This window comes from Nasonia vitripennis, assembly GCF_009193385.2.
Source record: "Nasonia vitripennis strain AsymCx chromosome 2 unlocalized genomic scaffold, Nvit_psr_1.1 chr2_random0010, whole genome shotgun sequence".
Taxonomy (NCBI): Eukaryota; Metazoa; Arthropoda; class Insecta; order Hymenoptera; family Pteromalidae; genus Nasonia; species Nasonia vitripennis.
In genome coordinates, this window is record NW_022279617.1 from 2,279,784 (window position 1) to 2,296,285 (window position 16,502).

The 16,502-nt window shown below is 52.1% G+C and overlaps 1 protein-coding gene across 2 annotated transcripts in view; it reads right to left on the reverse strand.

Annotated features, from left to right (window-relative positions):
* LOC100120246 (carbonic anhydrase-related protein 10) overlaps positions 1-16,502 on the reverse strand; it is a 113,423-nt gene that overhangs the window by 23,291 nt on the left and 73,630 nt on the right. For both annotated transcript variants that reach the window (XM_001603857.6, XM_008212863.4), the window contains exon 4: positions 11,270-11,461. In XM_001603857.6, the coding sequence (XP_001603907.3) occupies positions 11,270-11,461 (192 nt within the window). The remainder of the gene's footprint in view (positions 1-11,269; positions 11,462-16,502) is intronic.

Genomic DNA, 16,502 nt, shown 5'->3' on the forward strand with positions numbered 1-16,502 from the left:
ATCCATTTCCTCCTCTCTCGATAATCGCCCCTCGCGGCTCGCCGTGACCCACTGCTGAGAGCAAGGCTCCGCGGGAACGCTTCCGTCTCTTCGATTCCCTCATATCAACGCTTGGCAATTCCTTGATCCCCGCGGCTCGCGCATATAAAACAGTCTTCCGTATGCGCGCGAGAGCAGCTCAACTCGAGAGCAACCCTGAACTGGGTATAAGTATGTGTGACTCGTGTATCATTCATCAATGTAAACCACATAATCTCGCTGTATAGCTGTAGCTGCGGGCGTGAATGAATGAGCGCTGCATCGGGGACTGCGTGCGAGAAAGGAGGCGGCGAGGGGATCCCCGAATCAATGAGCTCGATCGTGTAGCGCTGCACGGGCTCGCGAGCACGATTCGACGATGCCGCATACTGTGTGAGTGTCAGCGAGCGTGTGGAGCGTGGGAGAGCGATTGCACGTACGAGCAGCGCGGAGGTATGAGGCAGTAGCTATAGCGCCGTCGTCATGCCAGGCTTAATATAGTTGGCGGTTAACAGGGGGGAGACCGAGAGAGTGAGAGAGCTAGTGGGATTACAGCCGTATATCTATCATGGGAGAATGGTGCATTGTGCCTGAAATCGCGATGGCATGCCCGCCTGCACTGTCGCCTGCTGCTGGCGCCGCTAGACAGGAGCGGGGGCGAGACAGCGCACTCGGAGGCAGAATGCAGTTGCGGAGACGTGCCAATTCCGCATGACGCTAAGAAAACACACGTGTCTCGATAATTAATTGCTGCGGGGATGCTGCTCTCTCCCGCTCCGACGCCGAGAGACGCGAGTACAATTGCGTCTTACGGCAAGCTGCGTTCCTTTTTGTCAACCCGCTTTCCCTCCGCTGCAATACACGGGGTTATGAATTTTCATGAGGCGTATAGCGATTACGGAATCGCCGCTCCGCTGCACATCGGGTGCGAGAGAAAAGTTGGAAGAAAACTCGGAAGCTGCGCTCTCGTCTGCCCATCAAAGTTTCACAGGCTGGAAATGAGACGAGAGCGAGGCTGCGAGCGTTAAAAATTAAAGCTTTGATGCGTTTGAATTGCGATGTGTATCCGCAAGGTGGCGCGCGTATGTGGAACGTGCGCGAACAGGCCGTACGGAAGAATTCTTCGAATCGTTAGAATTCTTTGCTGATGGTTACGGGGGAATAAAAAATTCTCCTTCGAAACGATCGAACCACAAATACTTGTCGCAATATCGCTCCCGGCTCGCGAGATTCGACGTTTACACGCGGAAGCAATTAACAAGTTTCTCGTCTCTGATACAAAGTTCGCCTGTACGATAAAAGTCCCCGGCGGGAGTCCATCATCAGCCACTCGGGCGCTTCATATTTTTTTCAGTCGCGCAAAAGCATTTCAAATAAGCAGGGCGCGCGCCGAGAGCGTTGCTCGCGATCTTTGATTAAATACGCTTTTTGATTAAAAGTAAATTAGCGAGTCCACAGCGCCCGCGCCGGCAAGTAGAAAAGTTCGCGGGAAGGAAATATGATTGCGGATGGCGAAAACTTTGCATAGAACTGCGCAAAAACGTTGCAGGGCTGCGGCTTGGAAATAATTTATTTCGAAGAATTGAAAAACTTACACCGCGTCGCGACGAAAAGCAGTCGCGGCGCACAGATAAAAGCCGAGCGGCACGACGAGTTGATGCATTCTCGGATCCCGACGCGAGTCCAAGTCACTTTTCATAACGGGGTCGCGCAAAGTGCGCAGGGAGTGCCGCAGAAGCGCACTAGAGCCGCGCTTCAACTGATGCTTTAATCTCAATCGGAAGTAAGAGGCACTCGTGACAGCAGACAATCACAGCGCGCGACGAGAGTCGTTCAACTACAAACGACCATTACAATTACCGCGTCGGGGCTCTCGCGCCCGCGCTCACGTCGGTTTCAGTAAATTAAACGAATTATCCCCGGCTGAACTCGCGCCGGGAGTAATACGCGGCGCGCGCTTTCGCCGCGAAATTCGTTAGGAAAATTAACGGCCGCGCGCGTTCTTTCGCGACCGGTGACTCGGCCTTTGTCGAGCCTCGGTCGTTATCGTTTTTTCCCCCGCACGTACGGGAGTCCTGTGCTTTTTCGCGCAGCAATTAGAGCGTTTTGCCGAACGAGTTGCGCTGTGCTGTTTTTTGTTTTGATGAATTTTTCTTCCGCATCGTTATCGGCCTTGGTTCGGGATGCTCCGGTCGTTAATCGCGATGCGCTCGAGTGGGCTGTATCGAGTGATTGAAATGTGGAACCTTGAGTCGCGTTGAGTGCCATCATCATCAGGACGCGTGCGTCGAAAAGTTCGAGCGACCAGGGAATTTCGCGACGGGCCGAACGCTCGAGGATTGTCCGGCAAGTTGACTCCGAAAGCATCAATGACCCGTAGACGCCGCGCATAGTTTGTAGCGCAATTCGACGAATTCGGCCGGCGATCCGGCTGATCGAACTATTCGGAAAATTATTTAATATTAGCAAGCCTGTAAGCTGCTTAGACCTGCGGCGGAGTACGGCTGCATAGAGAGCGGGGGCCGAGTTATACATTAATAACGAAATAGCGCGATCTATTAGGGTCGGCCGAGCGGCGGGAAGTTGTCACACCGCAGATTTGCGAGCGTTATTGTTCGCCGTCCCGGCATCTGCGCGATCCGACTTTGTCGGTCTGCTGCAGCAGCCGGCTGTTTCCCTTAAGCGAAGTATCCTCGGCGCGGCGGTACACCGAGATTCTCTCGCGCAAACTATCCGGCGCAACTATTCGCGCCGCCGCGCCGGAGTCTCGGACGGCTAATGGCGACGCGGCCCGACGCCGGCGGTGGAATCGCAAAAGAAGCACGAAATAATCTAATGACGCCCGAGCAACTTTTTAATGGCTCCAACTTGTTTTTACGCGCGAGCTCCGACGGCCTTCGCGCTAGCTGTATATGCAAGACTATAGGAGAGTAGCGTGCAGCCGTCGGTGCGCCAGAGCTCGTTGGAATTCCCCGCTGGTATCCGTTTCTTTTATATTTGCGACGGCTACTATGCTTTTTTACGCCAAATTTTTGAGGTAGCTACATATATTTACGAGCTTGGAATTCGTTGGACATGACGCTGCATCCTAATGATAAATTGAGAATGATTTTTACTGTTACAACTTTATTCACTCAAGATCGAGAAGCTGAAGCTGAATGAGCGACCCAAGCAGGTTAAACGACAGGCACTTACGGCATGGGTGACGCAAATAGCAATGATGGAAACAATATGGCGCCTGTACACAACCTAATCTTCGACATTCGAGTCGAGTCCAGTACTCCAAAACTGCTTTGTTACGATAAATCAAGATGATCTGAATTGTAAAAGTAGATATTGGGCAGGAAAACAAGCAACCGATAATAGCGCGTATTGTTACGAACAGAGAAGAGACAGAGACGATAGGCGAAAAAAGTAGACGGCGGGACTCGAACTCGCGGACCCGAGAGCCAGAGGCCTGTGCTCTAACCACTGAGCTAACGTCTACGACGCATTCGGACGCTGTGCATCGCAGTACGACTCAGCTGCTCGACTCTTATTGCTGACTCGTCTCGCTGCTCGCGTTGCAGACGTGTGCGTCTGTGACAGTATGAATAGGTCGATCAGCCTGTGTCTTAAGTAGGATATGTTCCGTACGTTACAATGTATGTTGTAGATGAAAATGCTGTATAGAATCACTGAGAGCTCCGGCAGAAAATAATCCAACGAAAACAGTCGCATTTTATTAAATCCACTTTGAAACTATGATTCCCTACATTAATGACACGGGGCTAACCACCAGTCGCGATTTATCGCGATTTTCCAAGAAATCTTTAAAAAGCAGTTCACGAAAGTGCTTGCTCCTATTGGAACAGCAGCTTTGTTAATCAATCAAAAAACGCATTAGTTATTACTTTCACGAATCACGATTGGAGGAAACGTTGAAAAAACGATTATTCCGCCAGTCTATATAGCAATTAAGATGCTTTATATGCGGCCAAGTCTCGACTCATTTAATTTTTCACGTGCGCAATTTGCTGCATTCACAGGGGCTCTTGCTTGAAAATCTCGGCAGCAGTAGCAGCTCACCTGCATAAAGTCCATCGATAAAAGCCCGGCAGCGAGCGTGCAAGGATTCGCGGCTTTCCCTCGGAATCCCGAAAAGTTCCCCGAGGCACTCGTAACGCTCGACGGTTAGCTAAAAAGAGCGCGGGAGAATGCTATATAGCCGGAGAAACGCAAGCGGGAGGGAAGAAGGCAGAAGGAGGCAGAAGAAGAGGAAGACTCAAAGAAGCAGCCCTTGAGATTTATCGCGGCCTCGTTAGATTTCCAGGATCTCGTTAATGGCGCGGCGCGGCGGGCACAACGGAATATCCGGCGAAAACGAAAGTTCTCACGGTCCGCTCGCTTCTGTACATAATGCGAGGGTGGGGGTCGTTACGTCGATGCGGTGATTAAGACGAGCCCGCGCAGCGCGCGTATATACGCGTGTGCAGGCGCTCGGTTTATTCCCGCGGGACGACGACGACGCCGGCGCGCGGACTATACACTAGAACGCGGCCGGCGGCGGCGGTGTGTTTCGCACTCGCAGCCCGAGAGCAAATTGGCCCAATTATGCCTGTCGATTCGACGAGCTGGCTGCGGCGCGCCACACGTCGTGATTGCGCGCGATAGCCGCACGCGCCCCAGCACGACAGTTGTTTGGCCATTAGCGGCTACCCTCTGTCATAACCGATGATGCGAGAGTCTGCCGCCCCCGCTTCGCCCTTCGGCCTCGCTCGCTGTCTCTGTGTAACTTGGAGTACCCTCGCTATATCGGCGTGCTCGGCATCAAATGACCGTAAATTTTCCTCCTTTCGCGCCTCCTAATCCTGTCTATTAAATTTCTACGCGCGCCTCTTTTTTGTCCGCGGCGCCCTTGTTTTCTCTCTCCCTTTTTCAAAACGCTGCTCCTTTTGTGCGCGGAGGAATATTTAGTGGCGGCACTTTTTTATCACGCTTGACACCGCGAGTAATAAGTCCGCGACTGCAGTACATCGCAACGCGCGCGCTGGACGGAAATTTGAATAAAAGCCGCGGCGTTCTCCAGGAGCGGATTAATTCCAGAGGCGGCGAAACGGGGAGCATTGAAAGGAAGCCGAGTGAAAAATGACTCGATCGTATATATTAACAAGACGCGCGACCGTGATTTATGGGGAGTCGAGAGACGCGGGAAAAGGCGCCGAATTCGTTTTCAGCTGGAAAGCCGATAATTTGTATAAGCTCATTTTTCAAGCGATCCAGAGGAAGATCGGCTCAACGACGACGAGCCGTGAGCCGCGCACTAATTACGCGCGGCGAGCTCGGGATTTTTCGACGCCGCGGCAACGATTCATTTTACACGTCCCATTGAATCTAATAGAAATTACCGCGCGCGCAGCGCCAAACCGGCCATGCGCTAATCCCGTGAATTATCGTAACAATTCCCCGCGCGGGCCGCAATATCGGTGGGCTGCGGTCGCTGCTGCTGTCCGAGGAAAATTAAACCGCGTAATATAATTAGGAATCACACATTATATAGATTAACAGCGGCTTGAGCCGGGGAGCGGACGGAATTCCTCGAGCCGAAAGTCCTCCCCCGGAACAAGTTAATCCGCGCTCGAGCGGCTGGCCGTTAATCAGTGGCCGTCAGAACATCCCTTATGCGGTGTGTGCGCTGGCTTGTTGGCCTCCGCCTGCCTCTCCGCGCAGACTGCAGAAGCTATTATATTCTCTGAGCAGCTCCTCCACGCGCCGCTTTGTGCGACGACGCTGGTTTCAAGACGAGAGGACGTGTACGTCTTCCATTGAAGGCCACTTATGGGCTACTTCATCATCCGAAACCTCGAGTGCGCTCCACCGGATCAAAGGGGCTGCGGAGCGACTACCTATAGTGCCGCTCGTATCAAACAGCCAGCCCCGCAGCTTTCGGGCTGTAATGGGTCCGTTTCACCAGTTCGAGGGCCTGGAGCCCGCGACGCCGCCCCCTTGTCTCCGGCTCATCCGCTGCACACTCGACGCGGTCTTCACTCGAGGCTTCGCCGACGAGCTCTCGAGCGCCTGTGTAGCGCGTCTGCAGCTGCGTCGTCGCCGGCGCCCTTGTTGCCCGAAATATTGCGCGCGCGCTGCCTTTTCAATGAACGCGCCGCAATCACACCGCCGGACTGATTAGACCGAGCTTTGCGTCTATGTGCACGCGTTACAAGCGACACGTTTGGCTTACGCTTTGATCGACTTTTCCGAATGCATTATTCGGAATTGCGCACACTGCAGCCAGAGCCGGGCAAGCAGCGCTCGGACCAGCGGCTATATTACAGATTTTGATTACGCGCTCCGCAAACGTTGGCCCAATATCGGACGAGTGAGCGGGGCTGACGATACCGAAATCAAAGTTTGAGTTTACTCTGGGCCCCGGCGGCTCTGTCCTCGGAGTTCCCGTTCTCCCGTCGTTATGCGCTGTGTGCACTGTCTGCTGCCCCCGGATTAAGCGCACCTCTCTCGTTCTTGGCGAGAGGTCGAATGAAAAAAATGCACACTCGTTGTCCATCCGACGTTAGTTCGACCTCTGCTCGAATTTCGGATGTGATGCGAGAATACGTAAGTCATTGTTCAGATGAGCCTGAATCCCTTAACGAACCGATTTGTCTGTCGCTCTCTCTCTCTCTCTCTCGCTCTCTCTCTCTCTCTCTCGGCGCGCTGCCGGATCATCTTTTTTCTCCCTCCCCCTCTCGGCGAAAGAAGCTGTGTAGGTGTATAGCCGCGCGCAGGTACACGCGGGCCAATCGGTCCTTAAGCTCGGCGGCTGCAGCCAAGTCGCGATAAAATCACAATAAAGCGACGCGGACAAATCCCCGCGGCCGATAAAAGAAGCCTTTAGCCGAGAGCTGCAGCGGAAGAAAAGCGAAGTGGAGCGGCTTTGTACACGACAAGGCGGCCGAGGTAAAACGTCCCCTGAATAGCGGCGTATGTGTCCGGGTTTACGAGAACCGCATGGACACGCTCGCGGAATCAGTTGGTGGCCGAGGAGCGCGGTGCATACGAATCGCGCTCGCGCACCGCTTGATTTTCGCTCTCCCTCTCTCTGAAATGTGGCGATCGAAGTTATCGCGGCGTGTAGGCCAAAGACCGCCGAGTTCTACGTGAGCCGCCTCGACGATTCGACCGGCCCATTTATCCTGCCGCTGCTTCCACTCTCTCTCTCTCTCTCTCTCTCTCTCTCTCTCTCTCTCTCTCTCTCTCTCTCTCTCTCTCTCTCTCTCTCGATCGCCGGGGTTATACGCAACGCATCGCGATTCTCATTCATCTTTGTCCTCATTCCTCGCGCTCCCGATCTCTCTCTCTCTCTCTCTCTCTCTCTCTCTCTCTCTCTCTCTCTCTCGTATTAGTGGGGCGAGCGGGACAAAAAGTACGGGATGCGCGCGCGGGTCCGAACGTGCAATTTTCGATGGCCGCGTGTGGCCGTATGTAGATGTATGCGGAGCGATTATGCATCGGACGAGGGAGAGGGAGTCGCGTGCTGCGGAATCGACGATGCAAATGGATGAGATGTATACCTACGGCCGGGCTATAACTGCACGTGGCCGCATTCGACTCTGTACTCTGAGCCAGACTTGCTTGTACTCTCCGCTCGCTAAGGGCGACGGGAGCCGGCTAAAGAGATAATGCGTGAACTATTTTTGGGACGCGAAACCAAACTGCTCTGTGATTTTAGCCGGTATTATCCGACTTAATTGGTGGTAAATGCGCGATGGTTCATACCCATTGCAGCTATTAAGAGAACGCCGATGAATGAATAAACATGTCGAATGAATCAATAACTGCGTAGTTCCCTATATAAACTATATAAAATCGACGCTCTGATCCTCGCTGTCGCAGTGGCTTCAATTACTCGCGGGCAGATTCAACGCAGCTAGTCGTGTTTGTCAAACTACGCGCTTAACGTCTGTAGGATACATGGCCGATGTCACATACGTTATTCACCGTGAACGCAATGAAGACTGCAAAATATCGCTTTGATGTGCCGTGATATCAAAAGTAGAGATCATATGATTACAAAATTTACATAAGCCTCTGGTATGATTCGCATTAGCTGCGAAAACGGCATCCGATTAGTTTAATTAACTCGTCCGCCAGCTATTTTTGTTGAGAAATACGTGCACGAGCACGGCTTTATATTTTAAGCATTTTGCTATTAAGGGAAAAACCCCACACCCAGGTAATGCAATAAATCTTTCGCCCGCTGACCGTTTCGAGACGCGCCGTCCCCAGTCCGCGGATTAGGATGTATCCAGATGTGCAATAAAATGCTTCCGGACCTTTTTTTTTATATGCAGGCGAAATATGCATCTAAGCTGCAGTCCTCTGCATGTGCAGCCCTCTGCGGACTGTAGCCCTCAGTTCAGCCCTAGCACTCGACGAGGAAAGACTTCTGTCTCTCGAGTTTGCTCTGCGCCAACATTTTTCCTACAACTTGTATTCCTTTTGATATAATAAATACTGATATTTTTACTCTAAAATCGATTGAGTTTATTTTGCTTGATAAATTCAATAATTTTATATATCGAAACGCAATATACGCGCACACGTTCGCTGGAAGAACAGAGGAAGAAGGCGGTTCTCTCCGTCGATGAGAAAGTCAAACAACAAAAACAATTACACGGGGGGGAGACGTAAACGAGCTCGCGGCCAAGTGCGCTTACCACCGGGGGTTAAGCCGAGCTCGGCTTCTTCTCTCCCACGCGCACTAGCCTGAATTATGTGGACGATTAACCGCAAATCGATTCGGGCTTTATCGACTGGGAGAACTATACGCGTTCCTGCGGCCGCACGAGCTGCCGAGAGAGAGAGAGAGAGAGAGAGAGAGAGAGAGAGAGAGTAGTTGCTCGAAATAACGAATCCGCACACGCGTTGTGTGCCTGTGCGAGAGACGGAGAGTTGAGCGCGGTCGCCAGAAGACTACATTATGCGATAAACGCGCGTTCCGTTGTACAGCCGCACGCATATGTCCTCCAGCTCTCTTGTTCGCAACTGCCGCGAATTCGCGCGTACTCCGGCTAATTGCCATTTTTGCGCGGCTGTATCGAATATCGGAGTAAATTAGGACAGTTTTGGGCTTACCGAATCTCGGCGTTGTCGAGCAGTTTTTCACTGATTTTTTCGCGCGAATAAAAAACCGGGCCAGAGCCGAGCTGATTTTGCGAAAAAAGCAGAGTGGATTCAAGCATTATTGGCTTCAAGTCAATCACCGCGTGTCGCGCAAAGTGCTGGCTGTCGTGTGGGATTTTGTTTTTATCGCTTCGCGTGCGCCGGCCGAATATTTTCGAGGCCGCGCACGGCTTTTGGATTTGCCGAGCGTAGTCTCTTCGTTTGCTCTTTACGAGGATACGAGAGCTGGGGCGTATAATATGCCCATATGATGTAGCGAATGTTCGCTCTCGTTTCGTCATTTCTCGCTGCACGGAGGCAGATTTATTTATCACTCATTGTTAATCGGATGCGGCTGATGCTGCGCCTCGGCGTCTAGCCAGGTTCTCCAAATAATTAAGTTCTATACACTGCAGCGGCGGGTTCATTAACATTTTCGGAGTTTCGGCTAGACGAGAATTTCGAAAAATAGCGCAGAGGATACGAATATTAGGAAACGCCCTAAGATGGCGCAAGATTAATAATAATAGACGTGTGGACGCCGGCTGTTCCGCATTTCAACAGCCAGGCTAGCCGTCTGTTCGCACTGTCCATGGCGTTGCAAGGAAAAAAATGAGACATCAACAGCGGAATTATTCGGGCGTTAACTCGGTAAGAGGGGATTTTCTCGGAGCCAGAGCGGCATCCTGCCTGTGCAGCACGATAAGCCGCTCGCGCACTCATTACATTGCGGCTCGCGCGCGCGCTAATGTACACATAATGGATTTTCGTGATTCTTCCCTCGAGTGGGACATTCGGCGCGCCAAAATCCGATCAAAGGCTCGTGTGCGCCGCGCGCACTTGCACACTGCACACGCGTACACAGGCGGATATGGAGCATGAGTAGAGAGAAAGAGAGTCGCAGCCGAGTTAATTGGGTCGGCGGGGATTAACGAATGTTTAATCTGTCAAAGTAGCCGTTCGCTCGCCTATAGCGCCGCGGCGGGCCATAATTAATTCCAATTAATTAGCGTCGACGCCCGGTAATGACCGTCGCGGATCAGACGCTTTGCTAACTCTCCGATAATCCTTTGCGCGTCGCCTTTGAGGGGATTACGTGTCGCGCCGCCTGGGAATGCTTTTTGCTTGTTTGCACTTTATGAGCGAGGAGAGGGCGACACAGAGGCGAGAGAGAGAGAGAGAGAGAGAGAGAGAGAGGGCCCGCTCGCGGAAGTTCGTAAGTGGATGCGCGAGCGGAGAGGCCTTTTACTTTATTAAAGTCATTTTCTCAAGTGGAAATTCGTGTACACGAAAATAATATGACGCTGCCGGCTGTGTGCGCCGCGTCGAGGGCCGACGAGTGCGCCATCGTCGAACTGTAATGTCGCGCGAGTGGCTGGCCTTTGTGCGCGAGGGAAGTTTATCAAATTATGCGCCACGTCGCTCTCGCGCAAGCAGGCCTCGCTTATTGGACGCCGACGAGATTCCTTTTTTTTCCATCGAGCAAATCGCATGCTTTCGAATTATTCGAGTAATCGCCGCGACGCAGGGCCTGCACCGGAAATTCCAAACATTACACAACGACTCCGTCTGCCAGGAATCGAAATTTGATCCTAGGAACCGCGCGCTATTGACGCACGTATATCAGTGCACTTTCAAGGCCGACTGCCAAAAAGCGTCGAGCGATTCGAGAGTCGACTTCTTTTGCCGCATCAAAAATTCAGGCGCGCTTTTAACTGCCCCGAAATGGAGCCTCTGCGGTCGCATTCCGATCACGCCCACCGGGGTGAAAAATGGCCGATGTATATGCGCATGCGGTACATGTATATAGAAGAGCTTCGAGCCAAATCGGCCGAGAGTAAATATCAAAGTTCCGCGATACTCTGAACTGCCGGCCGTCGATGCGTGTGTGCAGCGCTCGAAGGGAAAAATCGACGGGATGAGCGGTTTTTCGAGGACGGCCATTAATATGGCTTTTCCAAAAGTTCGGCTGCAACTTTTCCGTCGCGCGTCGGCTGGATGAATATCAATCGGTGCGCGTCCCACTTGCCGGGGATTTTCGCTCGTTCGAGGGGGAGGGAATAGTCCGCGCATGTCACTATATAGTCTCGGCTGTCGCGGGACTACTCACCTCGGCGGGGAAAGCGTAGTTGTTGACGCGGTGCTCGGAGCCGTGGTTGTCGTCCTGGCCGTAGTGTATGTAAATCTCCTCGAACTGATAGTGGTAAGCCAAGGGTCCGCCGGTTATGTTCACACGGACCTTGGACTCCTTATCGGCGCGGAAGACCAGAAACTGGCCGGTGTTGTGCAGGTGTCCGGAGACCTGAAAAAGATAAAGCACCATGCGTTAGTGCTGGCAAGTAGTGAATGCCGGGGTTCGGTCAGACGCGAATGCCCTTTGGTAACTAGAGCTACATCCGATGTGTCGATAGATAGGTCGGACACATTCGCAGCGAGCCACTAACGTTTCAGATTTATAGTTAGGCGCAGAATAGGTACTGCTGGATTATGAACGACGTCGCTGCACATATAGCTGTATTGATCACATTTTATTCCCGTAATCCATACGCGCGTCGCGAGAGCCGGCGGTAATCTATATTGATTATCGGTTAAGCCGTGTATAAAATACGTACAGCTGTATTCTCGCGCAAGTCGTTGAAATACCCGCCCAAATTAAGCAATGTGGGGGGTTGGTCCACTCGGAGCAACAATTATTTCGCGAAATAAGAAGAAAGGGCGAAATTCGCGAATCCCCCTGGTTTTCATTATTCCATATTCTTTCGTTTTGAAAGGTTGTTAATTGTCCAAGTTTAACGATTCGCGCTGCTGGCAGCCGCTCGCGCGGGGCAAAAAGAATCGCGGCCGCGTGCGCGCATAACTGTCGAGTGTCGGTGTCCGGCAAAAAGTCGTCTCGCCAGGGCGCAGCGCAGTTAATTGAACGACGGCGCACGGAGACAATAAGTGAAGACATCAGGCAGCTCCACTCGAGAGTTCCGGCCCCTCGGTTTTTCGTCGCCTCTCCGCACGCCCGCAGACTCGCGCGAGTGATCGATCGCGCTGTACACTAGTCGCGCACACGCGTGCTTCTTGCGCCGCGCTTCTCGAGCGCCGGCCAAACAAGAAGGCTCGCTCCGACTAGGTGTAATTGATTAGTCGTTTAATTGGCTGAGCCGTGATCGCGAACTCGAGCATACGTAGGCGGCTGCAAAGGAAGGGGGCGCGCGTCTATGCGCAGCTCCTTGGTGGACGCGCGTTCCGAGAGTCCATTTTCTTGCACGTCGCGCGGGCCTGAATTATGACGTCATCAGTTAGAAATAATGAACCGGAGGCCCCCACGCGCGCAAGAGACACGTCGGGGCGAAAAGTCCCGGCGGGTGATAACTTGTTATTTCGAGATATAGATTTCGCCGAGGAGCCGGCGCTTCTCTTCCTCTCTCGCTCTCGATATTCTTCGCCACGTATTTCCGCGATTTTTCGCCTCCCGCGCTGTTTCAATTTCCATTAATTTTTCAGCGCCCGGCTTTATTATACGACTGCGCGCGGGCGCACGGTTTTCATCAGCATGTATAAATAAGATATGTTTCGAGGAGGCGCCGAGATGCTCGTAAATATCTCATCGACAGGCCGACTCTCTCTCTCTCTCTCTCTCTCTCTCTCTCTCTCTCTCTCTCTCTCTCTCTCTCGCTCGCTCGCTCGCTTTCTCTCTGTGCTTTATCTCGCCGGGGGGATGAGTTTTTATGTGTACCGGGAGAGATGCGCCGGGTAATTTATGAGGCCGAGATTTCTCTTTATCGCAGTAGTTGTTTGCTTTTTTAAGAGTCGAGTAGCTTCTTTTCCCGCGAGCGCGCGCGCACGCGATTCCTATGCAAAGTGAAACTGAAATGATTCTGTCTCTTTACGAGCGCCGCCTTTCTCTTTTTCCTTCGACTCGCTGCAATCGGACGCGGGGGCGCTTTCGTCTACGCCGTATTATATAATGAGAGCTGCGATTCATCAATCGGAATTGTTTTCCGAGCGTGCTTTGAATTACGAGCAATATAGTGCCGCGACACTCGCGGATTTCCCGAAAACAAAAGAACTTCCGAACAAGTGGAAGAAAATCAGAGCGAGCCCCGAACGGCCGAAACTAATTCCATAAACATGATAAATCACGGGCCGGGGGTCGCGCCCCTTTTATTCGCGGCCAATCGATATACGCGCTGCAAAGTCGCAGCCCTGCTAGCAGGGCTACTCCCCCGAAATATATATCCCACTCGCGAGCGCGCTTTATTTCGCCGAGACTGCTCGATCTCCTTATGGAGCCGGCTATATCTGGGGATGGAGCTTGGCGCTTCGGCAGATCGCTCGGCGAATTATTATTTTCGCGGGTCGATAAATCCTGCTCGCGACGAGAGGAAGGCGGCTTTTTCGAACTTTGCTGGATCGGTCCGCGAAAACTCCGATGAATGCGGCCCTCGCGCCTTAGATTAAGCTGGTATGGGAACGCTGGTACGGAGCTGGCACAATGGGTCAATTTTCCAAGTACATCTAGAATTTTTGCAGACTCGCTCCGCGAGTATCGCGGCCTTTGACGCGCTCCGAGCGAGTCACCGAATGCTCTCTATACGTATAGACAGCTCGGCTCGGAGTGGCCGGCCGTCTTTCGCGGCTCTAATTAAAAATTTTAATTAAATCAGCAACTTCGAGACGGTGAAATTTCTGAAAAGCAATTTCTGCTAGAGCGAGGCTGCGGCCCGCGAAGAAAAAGAGCACAACGATAAAGAGTCAAAGCGAGAAAAGGTCGCTTCGTACACGTACACGCAGCTCGCGGCGGCAGCTCCCGTGAAAGCGAGCGTTCGGGCTTCCTCGCGAGGAAAAAGAAGGCGCCTTTCATTTTTCTCCGATTACGAGCTGTCGGTAGCTGAGTCCACCTGCTACGGCCTCCCTCTGTTTGTCATTGTCTGACGCTGTGAATTAAATTTTACCGGAGGTCGCCGAAAGTTTAAATCACGCATGTATATTCTCCGGGCAAGTTCTGCTGATGATACTTACAGACGTAACTGAGTTCTTTTCGTTCAATTTCAACTTGATGCTTGTGTGTTCGTGTGTGTTTACCTGCAGCGCGTTTAATTATCCTAGTTTGAATTAAAACGAGTCGAGAGCGATCTCGAAAATAACTGAAATTTCGAGGGAGCGGGCAATAAGGGTTGAAATAAAGCCGCATTAACGAATTAAATCTGCACCCTCCTAAGTCGCACTGCACGCCGCGCGAGTTCATGTTCAGAAGCAGCTATTCATAGAATGCCTGGCATGTCGAGCACTGATACCGGCTACGTACTCTCGGCGGGCGCAGAGATCGAGGATGCTTTATTTAACCATGGGCGAAACGAAAAGTTCCCCCGCCGCCCCACGGGCGTTGTCCCTCGCTCGAATATCTCGCACTCGATGAATTTCAATCATCGGCGCTTATCCACAAAAATGCAATCGAATTCTCGCGGCGCTGCTCTTGCGCGTAATTCGGAAAATCCGCTGCCATAGTCGCCCGATAAATTTTGCGTACACAGATATACGAAGAAAAGAGGAGGCGAAAACAAAAAGCAGCAGCAGCTGGTGTAAAAAGACTTAACGAGAAATGGACTCGGAAAGCTATGGGAGAAAGAAAAGCATCCGAAAATAAAAAGCTATGGGTGTCGTGTGGAAATACCTTTGGAAAAGCTCGCCGGGGCCGCTATGTACATGTATAGGTACACACATGCAGAGCTATAAAAGGCGGGGCTGAAAGAAAGGTCTGAGGGCAAATCCTCTTAAGCGAAGCGATTTCGGGTGCAACATTGTTTGATAATTAATACGAATCCGGTGTGTCGATAGCGGCATCGGCACGCGGATCACGTTCCCCGCAACCAGCGCCCGGAACAATGGGGGTCGCGCAGTTAACGAGGCCCTCGCACTTCCAGCTCCGTATTTATGTCTCGTTCGCAGCGATAGTTTGCCGCTTATTGCCGGCGCCCGGCCTTTTACCCCGCCGACACTCAACTGCTCGACGCTATCGGCTGCTGCGTGTACGCATGCGGTCCTCCGTGCGTTTGCGTTCCGTAGGAAGAGATAAGGAGCTTTCGATTGCCCGCGAGAGCGTTATATTTACAGTGGCACGAGATGCTAAGCAGATATACCTACACCGCTCGGTTAATCTTGCGAGGGCCGACAAATTATAGTCTCCTCTGCATTTTCGAAATTCCGGATTTTGCGAGCTGAACTTTTTCATCAAAGCATGTTTCGCTCTTCTCTTTGCGTGTCTCGTCGGTCTTTATGAAGTAGCGAAGCTTATATTCGAAGTGGAGGCGAAACGTTGTTGAAGGGAGAAAAAAAGATTACTCTCGTCTTTTATTTTCGCGAGCTCCCATCGCGATCAACAAGTTATTATGATATCGCGACCCTTGCCGAGGAGCAAACCTACTAGAAACATTATGTGTGATTAAAAAACTTGACTATAGGACGGCATCAGAATCCAATCGCGCGGGCCAAAAATTGCGAATTCGAAAAAGTCAAACCGGCGGGCGGAACCGTATCCCCCTCGGCGTGGAGGGGTATATACGTGCCGCCGGTGAAAATCCGACATGGAGCTCTGGGGGAAAAGCCAGTGACGAAGGTGGGAACGACCGGGAGAAAGACAGTTTTGAGAAGTCGACGATCAAGAAAAGGAGGATGAAGGAGTCTGAGAGCTGGTATAAGAGAAAAGGCGAGTAAAAAAAGGTGTGAGCGAGAGAGCAAGGTAGCCGAGCAAACGCAAGCTGTTCTACCGAGAGAAGAGGGGGGGGGGGCGAAGACGTACGTTCGACTCGGCGCGGGGCGAACGTTCCTTCTATTGTTTAATTTAAGTGCCAAAGTTTTAACCGGGTTAAACGGCGTATAAATTCGCCGGGGATGGGGAGGAGGAGTAGCCTCTCCCTTCTGGCTGCACGAGACGCCAAGTACAGCGGGAGAAAGAGACTCCGTGAGTGTGTGTGTGTGTGTGTGTGTGTGTTCGAGAATTGCCGAGTGTAAGCGAGCTGCGAGAATGTTATCAGGCGCGGAGACGGAGAAAGACGCGAAGATGAAGCGCACAAACAAGCTGGATAGCTGAGAATGCCCCCTGCGATGCGCCCTGCGCACGCACCTAATAGAGATCCGCGATTTTGCAATTATAATACACCCGCGCATAACGGTCGCTCGTCGCGCTAGCTACGCCGTAAATACGCTCGATTTATATTCACTCGGCTTGAACGCCGCGCACGAGTCTGAACAATTTGTCCTTCGGCTCGGTCCGTGACGGAGTCGTACGTCTTGCTGCTAGTAAACTACTCCGGTTAAAGCAATTATCCGAATCAATCTAGTATTGCGTTCCAAGC